This window comes from Muntiacus reevesi, chromosome 12 (genome assembly GCF_963930625.1).
Source record: "Muntiacus reevesi chromosome 12, mMunRee1.1, whole genome shotgun sequence".
Taxonomy (NCBI): domain Eukaryota; kingdom Metazoa; phylum Chordata; class Mammalia; order Artiodactyla; family Cervidae; genus Muntiacus; species Muntiacus reevesi.
The window spans coordinates 8,951,072-8,970,626 of record NC_089260.1 but is presented as its reverse complement, the minus strand read 5'-3'; the positions used below and the strand labels follow the sequence as shown (position 1 = coordinate 8,970,626).

General features: G+C 41.5%; 1 protein-coding gene across 1 annotated transcript in view; it reads left to right on the top strand.

Moving 5' to 3' along the window:
• RUNX1T1 (RUNX1 partner transcriptional co-repressor 1) overlaps nucleotides 1-15,072 on the top strand; it is a 151,093-nt gene extending 136,021 nt beyond the window's left edge. Inside the window, 1 exon segment of the mRNA XM_065902568.1 lies at nucleotides 11,030-15,072. Within this exon segment, the coding sequence (XP_065758640.1) occupies nucleotides 11,030-11,305 (276 nt within the window). The 3' untranslated portion in view covers nucleotides 11,306-15,072.
• The last annotated feature ends 4,483 nt before the right edge of the window (nucleotides 15,073-19,555 follow it).

Sequence of the window (19,555 nt, the reverse complement as noted above, 5' to 3'; positions counted from 1 at the left end):
ACACACAAAGGGTTTAATCAAGGACTTGACAAAAAAAAGGGGGGGGGGGTTAATCTATTAGTCATAAATTAATGCTGAAATTCCCCTGAGGAATAACAGTGTCTGAGAACAATCTAAGTTGTATCTTTTGCTCAATCTTAGTTTGAATTTGTAAAGAAATACTTTTCTTCCCTCTCAGGAATTGTTTACTTTTCATTTAAGACTGAATATACAATTTGGAATCCTGCAATTATTTTCCTGCACCCTGTTCTTTCCTCACATTCAAGAATGTGCACCTCTTAGAAGAAATGACCTGGTAAAAGCCACCCCAGCAGTGATGCCTAGACGTCACCTCAAGTCTAGGAAATCCTGGGCCCTTTCAGAGCAGAGCCAGGACAGCCCTGGTTTCCTTGGGCTTGGATAGAGTTCCCTTTCCTACTCCCGCCTTACCACAGTTGGCCCCAGGACAGGGGACTCGGTTAGGTTAGGAGTTCACGGCCCAGCTGATCTGCAGAGAAGGCAGTGTAGGTGCTGCTCAGAATTCTTAGCTGTATTTTTATATTCAGGGAGTTTTCTTGAGTTTTAGCCATTTGACCTCAAACAAGACCCAGCTCCCCTTCATGGATCAGAGCCTTGACATGGCGAAAGGGCTTGTGTAACTCATGAAGCTAAGAGCCGTGCTGTGAAGGGCCTTCCAAGATGGATGGGTCCTGGTGAGGAGTTCTGACGTGGCCCACTGGAGAAAGAAACAGCAACCCACTCCAGTATTCTTGCCTAGAAAACCCCATAGAGTATATGAGAAGACAAAATGATATAATACTGCAAGATGAGACTCCCAGGTCATAAGGTGTCCAGTATGCTACCGGGGAAGAGCAGAGAGCAATTCCTAATAGCGCCAATAAGAGTGAAACAGCTGGGCCAGGGTGGAAATGACCCTCAGCTGTGGATTGTGGCTGGTGGTGAAAGTAAAGTCCGATGCTGTAAAGAACAACATTGCATAGGAACCTGAAATGTTTTGTCCATGAGTCAAGGTAAACTGGATGTGGCCAAGCAGGAGATGGCAAGACTGAACCTCCAGTCTTAGGAATAGATGAACAAAATGGGCAGAAATGGGCAAATTTAATTCTGATGACCATTATATCTACTACTGTGAGCAAGAACCCCTTAAAAGAAATGGAATAGCCCTCATGGTCAATGAAAGAGTCCAAAATGTGGTACTTGGGCACAATCTCAAAAAGAACAGAATGATTTCAGTTGCTTTCCAAGGCAAACCATTCAACATCAGAGTAATCCAAGTCTGTGCCCCAACCACTGATGCCAAAGACACTAAAGTTGACTGGTTCTGTGAAGACCGATAACACAGCAAAAAATGATGTCCTTTTTGTCACAGAGGATTGAAATGCAAAAGTAGTAAGTGGTAAAGTGATTAGCCTCCAACTAATAAAAATAAATGAAAAAAAAAAAAAAAGAGGTAACCTTAAAAACAGGCAAGATTGGCCTTGGAGTACAAAGTGAAATAGGGCAAAGGCTAACAGAATTTTGTCAAGAGAACATGCTGGTCGTAGCAAACACCCTTTTCCAACAGCACAATTTGACTTTACACATGGACCTCACCAGATGGTCAATACCAGAATCAGATTGATTATGTTCTTTGCAGCCAAAGATGGAGAAGCTGTATAGAGTTAGCAAAATTAAGACCTGGAGCTGACTGTTGCTCAGATCATGAGCTCCTTACTACAAAATTCAGGTTTAAATTGAAGTAAGGAAAACCATTAGGTCATTCAGATATGACCTAAATCAAATCCTTTTTGGTTATACAGTGTAGGTGATGAATAATTCAAGGGATTAGATCTGGTAGACAGAATGTCTGAAGAACTATGGACAGAGGTTCATAAGATTGTTCAGGAGGCAGTGACCAAAATTATCCCAAAGAAAAAGAAATGTAAGAAGGCAAAGTGGTTGAGGAGGCTTAATGATAACTGAGGCAAGAAGAGAAGCAAAAGGCACAGGAGAAAGGGAAAGATACACCCAACTGAACGCAGAGTTCCAGAGAACAGCAAGGAGAGATAAGAAGGCCTGTTTAAAAGGAACAATGCAAAGAAATAGAGGAAAGCAATAGACTGGACAAGACTAGAGGTGTCTTCAAGAGAATTGGAGATATCAAGGGAACATTACATGCAAGGATGGGCATGATAAAAGACAGAAACCATAAGGACCTAACAGAAGCACAAGAGATTAAGAAGAGGTGGCGAGAATACGTAGTGGAACTATACAAGAAAGGTCTTAATGATCCAGATAATCACAATGGTGTGATCACTCACCTAGAGCCAGACATCCTGGAGTGTGAAGTCAAGTGGGCCTTAGAAAACATTACTCCAAACAAAGCTAGTGGAGGTGATGGAATTCCAGCTGCAGTATTTCAAATCCTAAATATGATACTGTTAAAGTGTCAGCAAATGTGGAAAACTCAGCAGTGGCCACAAGACTGGAAATCAGTTTTCATTCTAATCCCAAAGAAGGGCAATGCCAAAGAATGTTCAAACTACTGTACAATTATGCTCATTTCACATGCTATCACGGTCATGCTCAAAATCCTTCAAGCTAGGCTTCAGCAGTATGTCAACTAAGAATTTCCAGGTGTACAGTCTGGGTTTCAAAGAGGTAAAGGAACTGGGAATCAAATTGCCAACCTTTGCTGGATCATGGAGAATGCAAGCGAGTTCCAGAGAAACATCTACTTCTGCTTCATTGACTATGTGAAAGCCTTTAACGTGTGGATCACAACAACTTGTGGAAAATCCTTAAAGAGATGGGAATGCCAGACCACCTTACCTGTCTTCTGAGAAACCTGTATGTGGGTGAAGAAGCAACAGTTAAAACCTTACACAGAACAACTGACTGGTTCAGAGTTGGGAAAGGAGTACATCAAGGCTGTATATTGTCACCCTACTCACTTAACTTCTATGCAGAGTACATCATGAGAAATGCTGGGCTGGATGAAGCACAAGCTGGAATCAAGATGGCCAGGAGAAATATCAACAACCTCAGATATGCAGATGATACCACTGTAATAACAGAAAGTGAAGAGGAACTAAAGAGCCTCTTGATGAAGGGGAGAGACTGAAACTTGCCGTTTAAAAATGAAGATCATGGCATGTAGTCCCACCACTTCTTGGCAAATAGGAGGGGAAAAGTGGAAGCAGTAACAGATTTTATTTTCATGGGCTCCAAAATCACTGCAGATGGTGGCTGTATCCATGAAATTAAGACACTTGCTGCTTGGAAAGCTATGACCAACCTAGATAGCATATTAAAAAGCAGAGACATCACTTTGCTGAGAAAGGTTCATAAGGTCAAAGACAGTTTTTCCAGTGGTCATGTACGGATGTGAGAGTTGGAGCATAAAGAATTGAGCACTGAAGAATTGATGCTTTTGAATTGTGGTGCTGGAAAAAACTCTTGAGAGTTCCTTGGACTGCAAGGAGATCAAAGCAGTCAATCTCATAGGAAATCAACCCTGAATATTCATTGGAAAGACTATTGCTGAAGCTTAACTCCAGTACTTGGGCCACCTGATGTAAGGAGTCGACTCATTGGAAAATACCCTGATGCTGGGAAAGATTGAAGTCAAAAGGAGAGGATGACAGCAGACAATGAGATGGTTGGATAGTATCACGGATTCGATGGACATGAATGTGAGTCGGCCCTGTGAGATAGTGGAGGACAGAGGAACCTGGTGTCCTACAGCGCATGGGGTCACAAAGAATTGGACACCGCTTAGAGACTGAACAACAGCAGCAAAGATCCATGTAGCACAGCGCTCCAGAAATTTTCTGAATTGTTCTTTATTTGTTGAAATGAATGATTGCTCTAGCCATCATAGCAATTGATTGAAATTTGTATATATTCCCATCAAATGTAGGATCCATTGATTTTTCAATCTGTACCCAGAAATGAATAGACATTCTTTTAAAAACTCATGTTTGTGACCTGTTGATACATATTACTCTAAATTATAGTCATTTATGTGTTTATTCTATCAATAACAAATTATTGAGCTTTTATTATGTGACAGAGATAGCACCAGGCGCTGGAGGTACCCTGGTCTCTACCTTTGTGCTCACCATAACTCGTTAGAAGAGTCAAATCACTAAATTATCAGTCTTAATGGAGTTTAGTACAAAGGCTTCTGGAAGGAAGTTTTGTTTCATCTGATGCTTAAGAATAAGTCAGCAGCTATTCTGTAAGCCACCCTCCACACACTATCCACGCCACCCTCATATTGCCTCATCCGTTCTCTAATTTCACTTTGGTTTATAGACTAGTAGTAGTTATCACAACCATATGAAAGATACTAGACTGCTTAGGCAGATACAAGCAAATGACATTTTCTGTACTTTATCTTTTATAGTGTATTATATGTTTCATCAAGAATGTAAAGCCAGTATTAGCATAAAATCAAAAGAAAGGAAAATCATTGAATCTGGCTGTCTTCAACTGTTTTATTTTTTTCTATATTCACTTCTAGTTCCTATCTGTAAACATAGTCTTTTTTTTTCCCAGTGAATATTGTTAGGTTAGAACTATTTCAAAAGGAACGTGCTGCAGCATTTCTTTGAGATCCATAACTTTTTCTAATTCAGGAATTCAAAGGACATGACTGGAATTGAGCCTCAAACAGAAAGTCAATAATTGTGCTGTTCCAATAGTTAGTTTTGTGTTGAAGCTATTAAAGTGATATTTCACCACCGATTGAAGCAGTCTTTATTCATATTCCTAAGTAGGTGCAGAAATGCACATGCTTATATTGGGTGGTTTTGTGGCACTTAAGTAGAAACAGTGATTGAACCTTCAGACTTTGTTTCCAGAACTTTCTGAGCCCTAATATTGTAAACAGGTCAATCTGAGAGGTTCATCTTTTTTACCCCCTCTAGAGTTCATGGAGCCATCCCCAGGGGATCCTGTGCAGTGCGACCCAGCCTCTAGGGATGGCCCCAGTGGACTCTCGCATGTAGCCACCTCGAAGTCTCCCAACATGGCTCCTGGAAAAGCCCTCACAGTCTGATCAGCCCTGTTGATCCCCAGAAGAATCTGGAGCTTTCAGAGTAGGAGCTGAATCTATGCTAATTCAAGATTTTTGCTTATTTGTTTCATTTACTAAAAGGCCGGCTGTCTGAATCCATAGATGTTCATGGTGTAGTGGCTGATCCATTGGGCCCAGAACGATCTGGCGTGATTCACCTCTCGGAACTTTGGTTTGCTCATCTATAAAACTGGGATAATGTTTCTGTGACTTATCTAGGAAAGTGGGTAAGAGGTACAAGTAAGATAAGTAGAAATATTTTTTATAAAGTCTCCTTACAAATGAGCAGTGTGAATATGTAAGAGAGAGACCAAAAAAAAAAAAAAATCAATTAAGAAGCTATTGTAACAGGAAGGGCAGGGAAGAAATTTCAATAATAACTGAGATAGGAAAGGAAGGGAGATCAGGAGAGAAGCAAGGTCTGTGGGGTTTGGCTCTGAGAGGTTGCTGGGGAATTTCCAATGAGATGGCAAAGTCTTTGGCCTGATTGTTGCCAGTGACTGAAAAGGACCGTGCGAGGGAGTCGGGTTTGGGGGTTACTGACTCAGATAACGGGAGCATCCTGGTAGTGCTACAGAACAGGCATTTGAAAGGAAGAGAAGCTCACGAAGGAAATAAAGGCAGCAAGGTGATTTAAGAGTCATTTTCTTACAGCTAATAGTTAAAACCATGACTGAAAGGGAGCCTGTAGGGAGGAAAGTATATTTCTTTTCTTTACGCCAACTTCCCTCCTTGCCACATATTTAGAGGCACATAAAAAAATAGAAACCAGAAAGGTTATAGTATAAGAAACAGAATTTTTGTATCATAAAAACCAAAGTTAGAGGGACATGCCACAAGGAAAATTTGTTTTTTAATTTTTTTTTTTAATTTTTTTGTCTGTGCCAGTGGCATGTAGAATCTTGGTTCTCCAACCAAGGGTGGAACACAGGCCTCCTGCTTTGGGAGCATGGAGTCTTATCCACTGGACTTCAGGAAAGTCCAGCGATGGGAATTATCTTTAAAAAGGATGAATGGGGAAATGGTCAGTGGTAAATCTTCAGAAGATCTGAGGGCAGTAAGGAAGGAGAAGAAGTAAGTGCCACTAATGACATGTTAGTGGAAGTAAGGACACGTTCTAGCTGTGTAGCTGTCAGTGTCCATCGAGGGGAAGCACCGGACCACGAGCTTTCTGATTGTAAAGGTTGAGCCCTGCAGAGATGTGTGTGGTCTCATTTGCTCTCAGCCAGTGCCAGGAGGAGGAGGTGGTATTAGTTCCTGCCATTTATTCACGATCCACTGAGCATCCGGACCCCTTAGTTAGCACTGATATGATCCTGAATAATCCTATAGTTATCCTTCCTACTGCCACTCTAGGAGGTTAAGTAATTTGCCTGTGGTTCTAAAGCCACTAGTGATATAGCTGGAGGTGAAAAACCAAGAAAGAGTGACGCTGAAGCCACTCAAAATTAGAAGCCATTCCATTACATACATTCCATTCCATTTTGTTTGGTTCCAACTTCCTGGTCAAACATCTGTCAACGTTTATGGTTGAAGTGCCCTTCTAACATTATTCCTGCCAAAACAGGTTATGAGAAGGATCTGCGATGGACAAGGTGTGGCATTTTAGAAAGAGTGGTTTGCAGTCCAAAGACTGTGAATCAAACCTTGCCTGTGTAATTTCATAGATATGGAAGTTATTTACTGTAAAAAGTTACATACATTTTGGGAATTTCAATTATAATCATTCTGCTTTATTCTTTGGGCATCACTTGTGTGCAAGGGGTTTTTTTTTTGTTTTTGTTTTTGTTTTTTTTTAGAATTATAGGTGGATAATAGCTGCAGAAACTTCTTAGGAGAAAATGTTTTGTTTCTTATAAAAGGAATTTCCAACGGTAAGAACCAGAAAAGCTATTTATTATTTTGCTAGTAGGACAGAAAGACCATTCTCTCTGTATCTAAAATAACCAGATGAAGGAAATAATTTTGTTCATAGGGACAAAAAGAACTGTTGATATGAGACAAGTGTCAATAGTCTTTGACATAAAGCACTGGCACCAAAAGCTTCAACTCATCATTTCCACGTCGTATGTAGTGTCAGTACATTTATAAAGGGAGGGCTGTATTCTGCCTCCTATTCTTCATCTGAATCCTAGCCTAGTTTTGAAAAATGGCTGATTCTCATGATAGGGAGGAAGAATATTCCTTATGCTGAATAAAGAATAATATTATCACAAGTAAAGGAAGACTATAAAGTGCCATGGACTTTGGGAACAAAATTTGCTATGGAATGGTATTCTTTAGGCGTCTATTCCATTGTGGTAATTGTCATAAGAATCATTGCTTAAAAGACTGAAAGCAAAGCTCAGTTATTTGAAAAATCAATGAAGAAAACAAGCAACTCTTAGGAAGTACTAGCTTGAATATGAAAAGCACAAATTGAAAAACATAAAGTTAGATGAAGCCATTGACCACCTTAACACCCTACCTTTATGGATATACCCCTGGGTATGATACACAGTTTGCAGTTTTCCACCTTTGTGAATGACAGAAAGCTTGGAAACTAAAAATGATTCAAATTAGAGTACTCATAAGCTTCTGCACTCATAAATACTGATAAGATCCATGGTTCCCAGAAGTGATGGTTGAGAGGCCAAGTGCCCCTGGTCCAGCATCAGTCTTACAGATGTGAATTAGTTAACAGGAAATTTGGTAGAGCCACCCAGAAGGACTTAGTAGAAATTTGCTTTGCCTGTTTTCTAATGACTTTATTTTAAAAATATTTTTTTTTTATTTGACTGTGCTGAGTTTTAGTTGCAGCACACGAGATTTTCAGTTTTCACTGTGGCATGCAAATACTCTTTGTTCTCAGCAGGCAGCAGGGAACTCTGTTTCATGTGGGATCCAGTTCCCTGACCAGGGATTGAACCTGGCCCCCTGCATTGGGAGCACAGAGTCTTAGCCAGTGGACTGCCAGGGAAGTCCCTCTAATGAACCTTTAAAAAGGAATATGCACTTTGGAGTTTTCCATTTGTTGAATACTTGAGCTAAAGTTCCCTACACATTCATTGCAATGCATTGTCAAGAGCAATAAAAAATACGCAGGTTTTTTCCCACCAGCTTATTTGAATTACTCTTTGTTGCACCTTTCTAAAGTCATAGGTGGTTTATTGTCTCAGTAGTGGGTGGTAAATGAATGGGATTCAACAACTTCAGAATGGGACTGGAGGTAAAACTAGAGCCCTTGAATCCTGGATTAGAATCCAGAGATGCTCGGCAAAAAAAGTCTCGTTTCCCAGCAGCTTTATAATCCAAAACATCTGTTTCTATATTTGGCATTATTCCACTTTTTTGTTCTTAAAATTGTTCCCATCTTTCAAAACACTTTAAAAAATAAAGAAGTCCCCATTCTGTCTCCTCCTTCCATTCCCCAACACATGCATTTGTAATTACCTGGTTTAGTCTGTGTGTTTAATCAACTTAAATTGAGACGGTTACCTACATCTGATTTCAATCTGAAGGAGCCCTTGAGAACCGGGCGGTCACGGCCTCGTGTCTGCCAAGATGTGATTCTGCCAGGAAACAGATAGGACTCACACCAGGGTGTTTCCTAAAGGAGCCACTTGACTCAGATTAGATGTTTAATTTCCTTAAAATACTGTTTTGGATCTAGGTCTGTGTTCTCTAGTTGGGATTTTCTGATGTAATTTAGGAATTTCACTTATTTCTGAGTTTGTTCCAGGATCCAGCTGGCATTGTTCGAAATGCCTAAAGCTCAAGGAAGTAAACACCCCGAGCGCTGAGTGTCATACCTCGCTGCTCTGGAGGTGGGCGGGCCATGTGTGTTCAGATCTCTGTGCACCATTGTCCATGCAGTAAGATTGAGTTAATTTTGAGAGAGAAGGGCTTCTGGTTATGGTCATGAAGCCTCTGGTCAGAGGCACATATTTTTTGAGATATTTTCCCGGGAAAATTAAACTGCAGTAGAAAAAGATTACTTTGTTCTGGTATTGACTGTTAATTGTAATTAAATTTTTATTTATAAGATTAGCATAGAAATCAAAGCTTCTAGATTTCCTTAGCTATGTTCACTCGAAACACCTTCTACTGGCCAGACTGTGAGATCTTAAAGTTTTTATTTTTTTCCTCTTCATTAGGCTATCATTTCTGAGTGGTAAAGAAATATGAACACAGGACTGAGCTCTTTCTAAACGTTTTATGCTATCGTTCTTGAGTTTATAGGCTTCAAGGACTTGAAAGACTTTAAGAGCCATTTATTTGTTAGCCAAATTAGGATGAATGCTAAAATTTCCTTAGCGTAATTTGCACAGTGGTGAAAGCACACAGTCCAGGGCGATGAGCTGACGTTCCACTGGCGCATTTTTCGTAGGCTTATGAGCCCACCTTAACCCAAACTACCAGCATGCTGAAAGCAAAAATAATCTCAGGAAACACAGTGGGGAGATTTTTTTCGTATCCACATAGATCGGGGCTTTAAAAACTATATTTTAATTGTGTTAACAGCCACATACCTTCAGCTGGTTGGGGTTACCAGATTATAGTCAGAAGTTTGTTTGGCAAGAAAGTAAAACCAAGGAAAAGAAAGAATAAAAGGATGAATGGTACAGAGCTAAGATCGCTGGATACAACATTGCACAGTGGATGGTCCTGCCAAAGGAGGCACAAACATCTCAGGGAGGCTTCCTGAGCTCCCCTGCTCCTAGAGGGGCCCTCAGGACACTGCCGTCGTCAGCGTGGTCCCGAGGCTCCCCCGTTCCCCGGGGTCTGCCCAGGCATGGGCTTTTCTGTCTATGCCGCTGTGCCCAGCTTCAAGGCGTGTTTATCTCAGAAGAGCCTCATTTCTGCTTCTCTCACGGCTTGGAAAGCACCAGTGGAGACTCGCAGTAGGCTTGCTAGGGTGCTAAAACTAGAGTTTTTAATTTCCTCTGCTTTTCTGACTGCTCAGAGGTGCTTCGGTACAAACAGGCTTCAGAGGAACTCCATCAGCTAGAAAGCAGTATGTGAGAAGAAAATTGTTCTTTACCCAGCTTTAGTGTTTCTGGTTTTTTTAAAGCCAAATTAGGTGATCTGATTTTCTCATTTCACAAATATTTATTGAGCATCTACTGTATGTATATATGTATATAAAAATCAGGTACTGGGTGCTTAGAAATATATCAGTGAAAACAAACCAAGGATCCAATCTCGAGGGAGCTGAAGTTAACAGGGATTGTTTTTAGACTTTGCTACCGTTTGGTGTTCAGGTACAGTGAATAATTAATTGCAGTAGGGAGAACTAAATGCATGCCCCACTCTCTGATCTGTGCTGGAACAGGGAATAGAATCCTCTGTCTAGTCCACTATATTCCTTTGACTCTAATAGCTCAGTTCAGTTCAGTCGCTCAGTCGTGTCTGACTCTTTGCGACCCCATGGACTGCAGCACGCCAGGCCCCTCTGTCCATCACCAACTCCCGGAGTTTACTCAAACTCATGCCCATTGAGTCGGTGATGCCATCCAACCATCTCATCCTCTGTTGTTCCCAGAGCATTATCATAGTTCCTTTGTGATTCCTATTAGTGTCTAGAAAGAAGAAGCTTTTGCCAGGACTGGTGCCTTTGTATCTTTCCAGGATGGGTATTCGCATTAGGAGAGGAAAAATTTCAGATGTAGCAGTTGTTAGTATGGTGAACAGAAAATTTAGATGCGAAGGTACTAAACCTAAAGAGAAGGAATTTTACAGCGAAAGCGGGAAAGGGTTTCAAACCAGTTTGTGTAGATGTCTTAAGAGTTTGTGAAGTCTGGGCAGTCACCGCCCCAAAACCTGCATCTTCAGTGTGTTCAGCGTGTGTACAAACACACACATGGATTTTTCATTCTCTCAGTTCTTAAAAACAAGGGGTGAGGGCAGTGCTGCCTAGCTTCCTTCTCAGTCTGGCCCGGGCCTGGTGCTAATGGGAGCTGTCCCCCTCTCCTGCCTCCTCCGCAGAGTTGCTGGAACTGCGGCCGGAAAGCCAGCGAGACCTGCAGCGGCTGCAACACGGCCCGGTACTGTGGCTCCTTTTGCCAGCACAAAGACTGGGAGAAGCACCACCACATCTGTGGGCAGACCCTGCAGGCCCCGCAGCAGGGGGACGCGCCCGCCGTCAGCTCCTCCGTCACGCCCAGCAGCGGGGCCGGCAGCCCGATGGACACCCCGCCGGCGGCCACCCCCAGGTCGACCACCCCCGGGACCCCTTCCACCATAGAGACGACACCTCGCTAGACGCGCGCGCAGGACTGTCGGAGCAAAGACAGCACAGCCAGCGCGAAACCGAGTCCTCACCCTCAGATGCTCAAAGTTGTTTTTTTTTTCCTTCTTGTTTTCGTTTAGTTTTGTTTGTTTATAGACGAACTATCCTGGTTCAGTACTTTCAGCAAGAGAGAACCTAACTGTATCTTGAGGCGATGGTAAAACAGAAGGCCAGTAACGGGTCATAATGACTTATTGTGGATAACAAAGATTTCTTTTCCTTAGAGAACTGAAAAGAGAGCAGAGAATATAACATGAAATGATAGATTTGACCTCCTCCCTGTTATTTTCCAGTAGCTGGGATTTTAAACTAGATGACCTCATTAACCGATGCTTTACCAAACAGCAAACCAAGAGATTGCTAATTGCTGTTGAAAGCAAAAATGCTAATATTAAAAGTCACAATGTTCTTTATATCCAATAATGGAGAAAAAAAAAAGAGGAAAACCCTCAAGGGCATGAGCATTGGCTACAGCAGTAGACATTTTAACAAGAAGATGAATGGCATCCGTGGGTTGCTAACTGAACTTTGAAGACCCGCTACATAACGCGCAGATGTGTAGCATATTGGAAGGAGACACAGATGTTCGGGGTTTTTTTCCTGTTTCTGAAAAGAAATAATAATATCCAGGTCAACAGAAGGAAAAATGAAAGATGATTTTGCAGTGGGATATGTGAACACAACAGCAAGAAAAAAATGCCATAACACAAAAGGCTCCTTTATATATATATATATAAGTATATACACACACACACAGAAGTAGCAGACTCAGCCTGCAGTTATTAGCATCCTGGCAGCTTTGACACCAGCCAGCTGCTGCTCTAAACAGCCCTCAACGTTTCTTCACTTTTGCAAGGTTCCACAGAGCAAGACATTGGGTCTGTTCCAGCTCATTCATTTTATATTGAAAAATAATTTTTAAAAAAATGGTGGCTCCAGCTCCAGCCCCTTTCTAAATTTTTTCAACCCTACCCTGTTTGTATTTTTAATTAAAAACTAGTCGTTCTCTTGGTGTTGAAACACTTCTGTCCTGTGCGGTTCCCCAATGGTGTTTTTCTCGTACACGTGCTGGACGACTGTGAAGACGCGTCGTAGTTTAACCACGTGCCCACTTTTAGTCTCCTTATTCCTAGTTGGTGAGAAACCTGTATCTTTCTATGCTGCTTTTATATCTGTATGTATTAGTGGTATTTCTCTAGTAGTTAAAAAAAGAAAGAAAAAAAAAAAAAAGACTTTTTTGGTTGTCCTCAAGAAAAGAAAAGAAAAAGGCTATCTTTCGGAGCTGCTATTTCACTCTCTTATAGGATTTTTTTTCCCCCCTGAAAACCAGCATGCTTCACGGAATGCTAACATATTGGTGTTTTTGTAAGAGGGATGTACATAAATGTATTTTGCACTGTCACAATGACTCCCTAGGCATGCTTTTTTTTTTTTTTTTTTGAGCAAACTTTTTAAATATGCTAGATCCATTCCACCAAGTTTAGCTGTAGCATAGAGTAGTAGTGGATTTTTTTTCTTTTCTTTTTTTTTTTTTTTTTTTGATGAAAAATCATTATTAGGGACTTTTGAAAAAATAACAAGATATCCTACTTTAAAAAAAAAAAAGACAGTGCATGTGTATCGCTGTAAGGTTGTTTAAGTATTTCTAATTTTACAAAAAAAAAAAAAAAAAGATAAATCATTAGAGCTCCAAATGCTGAGGTGTAGACTGACAGCTTTAACACTGCTGAATGCCAGGTTACACAGTATTCTTACAAAAAGGGAAGTCAGCCAAAGACTGATCTGATGGACCAAAATTGGAATTTTGAAAAGCACCAGTACTACTTTCCAAAATGATCAGCAGGTTAAACATGTTCAGCAAGGTATAGTGTGAATCCATTAACCCTTCGTCGTCCAGGGTCCAGACCAGAACTGCTTGTTAGTTTTGAAAATGGTAGCCCAGAACGTGGTTGTGTGCTTTACGGGAAGTCAGCAGTGCTGCAGGCTGTGTAGACAACCAAAGTTTTCAAGGCTGGGAAGACACTACTCCACATCCATATACACACCAGGCACTTATTTAAAAATCTAAAGTGGTCCGTTAACTTGGGTTTGGTTTTGTTTTTAAATAAAGCCTTTGGATACAGTTTTACATGGCTTTTAAATATCTGCATAGAGGTAATCCTAAAATCTCTTTAACCTAACATTATTTGCATTTCGCCCTGTATTTTCATGTACAAGTTGGCTTTTAATTTTGTTCAGGTTGTGTTTTTTTTGTTTTTGTTTTTCTTCAGTGGCTTTTTAGTTTAGAAACTTCTGATGAGCAAGTGAATACATCTATCCACATGTTGAAAGTCCATCTGCCAGCACACCTGCTTAAAGTGACGTGAAAGCGCATAACCAGGCTCTGAATGGGTTATACTTTATCATGGTGCTCCCAGAATCCTTTGACCTCACTCCGCTTTCTAGTCTGCTAATGACACTGGACAGTCCTTTCTTACAGAGCTATTATATGTTCTAGGCTACGAAGGGTTAAATAATCCCAAAAATGAGGTATGTCATACCCACACGTCTTTATTTCTAGAAGCTGTGATGTATGTGAAACAGCACTGTTATTCTTAACACTCGTGTGTAAAATAAGGATTTAGTACAGTACGTCTCATTACTTTTAATTCAGGGCACCCTGAGTAAAAACAAATACAAAAAAAAAAAAAAAAATCCCTAACTCTGAGCTCTATCTCGAATTCCTCTTCCTCCTTCCCCGCTTCCTCCTCCTCGTCCTCTCCTCCCGTTTTGCTACATTCTCCTCAGTGGCAAAAAGTTTCACTCTACCTCTGACAGCATGTATATTGCACCAGTAGCTAACAAAAACTGGTCTAGTCAAACCAAATGGGCACAAAAGAACCAGGAAACCAAAAGTTAAGTTCATACAGCTGCGAACCATATCACTTCTTGGTAACAATGCAGACCTCATAAACCTAAAGAAGAGAAAGAAAAGAAAAACTTTTGTTACTTTCCTTTTTTGCTTGTCACTTATATACAGGCTATGTGAGAGTATAATTTGTAGGTATAACACATTTAAAAAGAAAAAAGTTATCTTCATTGGATAGAATTGAATGGTGGTCGCTGATAGGAATAGGGCGTCCTCTATCTCTTCTCTCTGTCTCTCTCTTTCTCTTTCTCTTTTTTCTCTGTCATGAGACTGTATGTGACAGGGCCACCTGTCTTTTTTTTTTTTCTTTCCTTAACTTTTTTTTTTTTTTTTTTTAATGTGTAGGTGCATGTCTTGGGGATTTAAAAAAAAAATTTCAAGGCTGGTTTTCTTATGCAAAGCATGCCTACGTCTGGAATACTTAGGGAAAGAAAGCGACTCCATGTTGTCCGAATTCCTCAAGGAACAGAAAAAAAATTGGAGACTGTCGAAATGCAGATTTGAAGTAATTTTTGTTTTTAAATATTATTTTGGGTTCTGCGACATTATTGTGAAAAATTAAAGTTGTTGTGCAATACTTAATTCAGACATGTACCACAAGTTAATGGTAGACTAACACTGGGGGGGGCGGGGTCTAGGCATCATGCTTTGGTCAGCATACTCTTGAGCTTTGAAGTCTACTATGTCTGAACTGTGGTTTCTTGTTTATCCTTTTTTTTTCCTTAGTTGGACTGTAATGTATGGTCTGTCAACCTGTGAATCTTTAAAGTATGATTCAGGTATTGTTGTATTCTTTACTGTGTAATAAAAAAAAGTTAAAAAAAAAAAAAATACCTCCTCTTGCCTCCCTTATCATCAGTGTCTGCCATTGGCTGTCCACACAGCGGCTCGGGCCTGAGTGTCTGTCTTCATCCTCCCTGGTGCTGAGGCACATTGGTAGGGTTTATTCAGCCCACGCAACGTGCCTCTGTAACAGGAATTGACTCCTCCGTGGTTGATGAATAGGCCATGATGTCAGAACAGTGCCAGCGTCAAGGTGGCTCAGGGAGATGTTTACCCAGGCAGGAGGTGTTGGAAGAATGGGAAGAGAACCGCAACCTTCCAGAGAAAAGGAGTGTTTGGGTGGCTTAGTTGAGCTGCTGCATAGGCAGGGCAACCAAGGTCTTTCGGCTGCCTTTTGACAAAATTAGAAATGAGTTGCCTGCTCCTGGTTCGACTGTGCCAGAAAGACACATCCCAACGTGGTGAAGGTCTGGCTCTTACGTACTCAGCTCCTCCTGGCAACGTGAGTGGCAGACCCACTGGTGCAGAGCTTGCTTCCACCTACCTTGCTCATTATCCTCTGAAATCTGCCATCCTCTCTCCTCGTCCTTTTGTATATTGTTAAACAACTTCTGTGGCAATCTCTGCCTTTGTTGGGAGGTCTGAAGTGTTCCCTCTACTAACGTGTATTTTTTTTTCATGCTCTAGTTACAAACTCAAGGTATGAAGCCCCCAACCCTTCTCCCTGCAGCCCATGAATCCTGTAAATGTTTATGTATAACTTTCAAATCACAGGATTTTGATTTTTTTTTTTTTTTTGAAATTATGTACTGTGTTGTCGCAGGACTTTCTCTTCCCTCAACTTTCTCAAAGGGTTTTCCACTTTGTGGGCTGAAGAATAGTTGCAAAGAACAAGAGGACAGAGTCCGTGAAAGAGCCTCTGTCTGGAGAGAGTGAGTACCGGTTAAGGGGAGGGCGGCTTGAGACTGGCCATCCAGCTTCCTCCCTGTGTCAGCTGGGTCCTCGTCCCAAGACCTGGCTTCTCTGACTTGTCTTCCTGGGATATGTGCCTTTGTTCACATTTCTTCCTCCAGAAACAGACAAGGGAAAAAATGCAAAAAAAAAAAAATTGTTTTAATCAGTAATGGATACCTCCTCTACAATTGTGATAGGTAGGGTTAGACACTTAACGTAGCAGCTAATGACTTATTTTTGCAAAAGACAAGCCACCCTGACCTAAGGTGCCTACCCTATAATGTGTTAATATCTTTTTTTTCTTCTCTTAAAAACCGAACAAGATAGCAGCCAGTAGGTAAGAACATAAATGAGACTCATTGAAGTAGTTCCCTTATGAACAATTCTTGAAAACACGTCTGTGACACTTTCATGCAAGTGGATATGTTGGACAAATGGCGAATGCTTTGTAATTTATATGAAAGACATGAGCAAAATCTTGAGACTTCTAGGTAGTAGACACCATTTTTTTTTTTTTAGAAGTGTTGATGTATTTGATAATATAAAAGAGTATGTCTGCCATGAAAGAACATTACAGCCATTTTTCTGGAATGGAATGGGAGGGAATAAGCAAAGAGGCTGGTTCTGTATGGGTATCTATACCCTTAACCCAAAATGAATAAATAAAGTTGTGTTTGCTCAAAGCTGTCCCTCGTCAGTCTCTTCTCAGTCATACTCGGGAAACTGAGTCAGATCAATACAGAAGCTGTTCCCATCTCCCCACCTTTCCATCCATAAAACTGCAGATGTAAGACCAAGGTACTGTACTCATTTGCTTTGGGAATTTTCAGATTCAGATAACATTTTTGAAAACTCTTCAAGCGTATACATGGGGAGTCTATGAGAATTCCTCAAGACCAGTACAATTATCTATTTTACTATAATAAGAATAATATTTGAGTGTGGAGACAATTTACAATGGATAAGAGAAGGATTATATGCTCTCTGTTCTCAATGTCCTTATGCTGGAGTTCTGTATTCCATTGTCAAGAAAGGGATAGATTACACACCGAGAATTTTAGACAGCGGGAGGACATGGCTGCCTGGATGCCGTGTAGGTCCCCACGTGAGTCAGTGGCAGCCAGGACCCTTTTTGGTGCCCTACTGTGGGGCCAGCACCCGTCAAGCACTCAATAAATACAACTGAGTTTGCAGCTAGAATAGTGTACGCGTTTTCCCAGAAATGAACAAGTCTGCTGGAGGAACAGAAAGCAAGAGGGATGATTTAATCAGCTGGAGGAATAGTTTGAAGAGGAAGAGATGAACTCATAGGCAACTTGCTCAGATGGCGATGAAGAGGCAGTGCCTTGCTTTTGACTCCCCTCTGCAGTTGCCGTTATTACTATGTACCCGATTCCTGCACTTCCCAGGTGCAGCTAGTGGTAAAGAACCCACCTGCCAATGCAGAAGCTTCAAGAGACGCGGGTTGGATCCCTGGATCAGGAAGATCCCCTGGAGAAGGAAATGGCAACCCACTCCAGTATTCTTGCCTGGGAAATCCTATGGACAGGAGCCCAGCAGGCTACAGATCGTAGGGTCACGAAGAGTCGGACCCAGCTGAACACACGGTGGCCACATGATTCCTGGCAGAGCCCTATAACGTGGATAAGTGATAAAAAGAAATACAAGGCAGTATAGACGAAGAAACAGCAGTGGACTTGAGGGTGGCAATGCTATTAATTTGGATGGCCGAGGAAAGAAGTGATATTTAAGATGAAACATGGGGGTAGAATGAGTCACATGAATGTCTCAGGGGTGAGCACGCCAGGAAGAAGGATGTGAGTGAAGGCTTCTAGGCAGAGAGCTTGAGGAACTGTCAGTAGTGGCATGTCTAAGAGGATGCTATTGCAGTCAAGTTAAGCAGGAAGCAGGTTTACAAGGCCTCACGGGCCACAGGTGACATTTTTGTTCCCTGGGCCCCACTGCAGACTTATAGAATCTTATAGCCAGATATGCAGCCACATGTAGAGAATGTGAAGTGAAAGCGAAAGTCACTCAGTCATGTCAGACTCTTTGCGACGCCATGGACTATACAGTCCATGGAATTCTCCAGGCCAGAATACTGGAGTGGGTAGCCTTTCCCTTCTCCAGGGGATCTTCCCAACCCAGGGATCGAACCCAGGTCTCCCGCATTACAGGCGGACTCTTTACCAGCTGAGCCACAAGGGAAGCCCAGTGATAAGGAAGCCCTGATTATTGGAGAACTAAGCCTGTCTGACCAAATGGTTGGACAGGCAGGTGGTCACCTTAGAGCAGGGAGCAGAGGGAGCAATGGTCTCCAAATCAGTTCATAACTCACTTTGGGGGAACTTTCATTTGCTTCAGAAAATGTTCTCAGGATGAACTGCAAAAGAGTGAGGACAGAGAGATGCCAGAGAAAGAGGGTATGATGGCGCTCTGATCGGAATGTCTTCCCTCCAAAATTTGTACGTTGAGCCCTAATCTCCAAGTTGACAGTACTATGAGGTTGGAGGGAGTGGGCGGGAGGTGATTCGATCTTGAGAGTGAAACTCTCATGAATGGAATTAGTGCATTTATAAAAAAGACCCCACAGAGATCCACCACGTGAGGACGTGATGAGAAGTCTGTGTCGCAGAAGAGGAACATCTCCCCACTTTGCTGGTATCCTCATCTCAGACTTCCAGGCTCCAGAGCCATGAACAATAAATTTCTGTTCAAAAACTACCCAGTCTGTGATGTTTTGTTGCAACAACCTGAATGAACTAAGGCAGGAGACAACGTTCTTGGCAGAGGTGACTCCATGAGTGCAAGCATAGGTGCCAAAAAAGCAACATGGCGTGTCTGTCTGTGAAGGAACACAGCCCTGAATTTTGCTGAAACAAGGCAGTGTTGGTTTTTTTTTTGTTTTTTTCAGAGAGAGGCAAACTTTCATAATAACAGCCTTTCTCAGGAAACTGATGATGGCTCGACTTTCCTGTGTACAGAAAGTATATAAATGCATTATTGATTTTTGGCTTACTTGCAAGTGAGGTCACCATTTTCTCTGGCAAAGAGAAGGGTTTTTGTATTCCTAATTAAACTTGTCTTTGATGGTGTATACTACTATTTTGGCTTCTGTGGTATCTCGGTGGTAACGAATCTGCCTGCTAGTGCAGGAAACAGGGATTTGATCCCTGGGGTCAAGAAAATCCTCTAGAGAAAGAAATGATAACCCACTCCAGTATTTTTGCCTGGGAAATCCCATGGACAGAGGAACCTGGTGGGCTGGAGTCCATGGGGTCGCAAAGAGTTGGACATGACTTAGCAACTAAACAATAACACTGCCATTTAAAACCCATCTTCTGGAGGTGTGATGAAGGATAGTTAAAAAAAAAAAAAATGGCAGTCTTTTAAAATTCCCCTTACTACAGTTGTGTATTTTACTAACAAAGTAACAGACCGTAAAGTTAAGGCAAGTACAAACCATCTCTTTTGATGGCAAATGGTACTTTCTCTTTGCTCTGTGAGCAAAGACTTTGAAAAATGTTAGGAAGCAACTTTTTCTTGCCCTACCATTTAATATGTTCCCTATAAATTA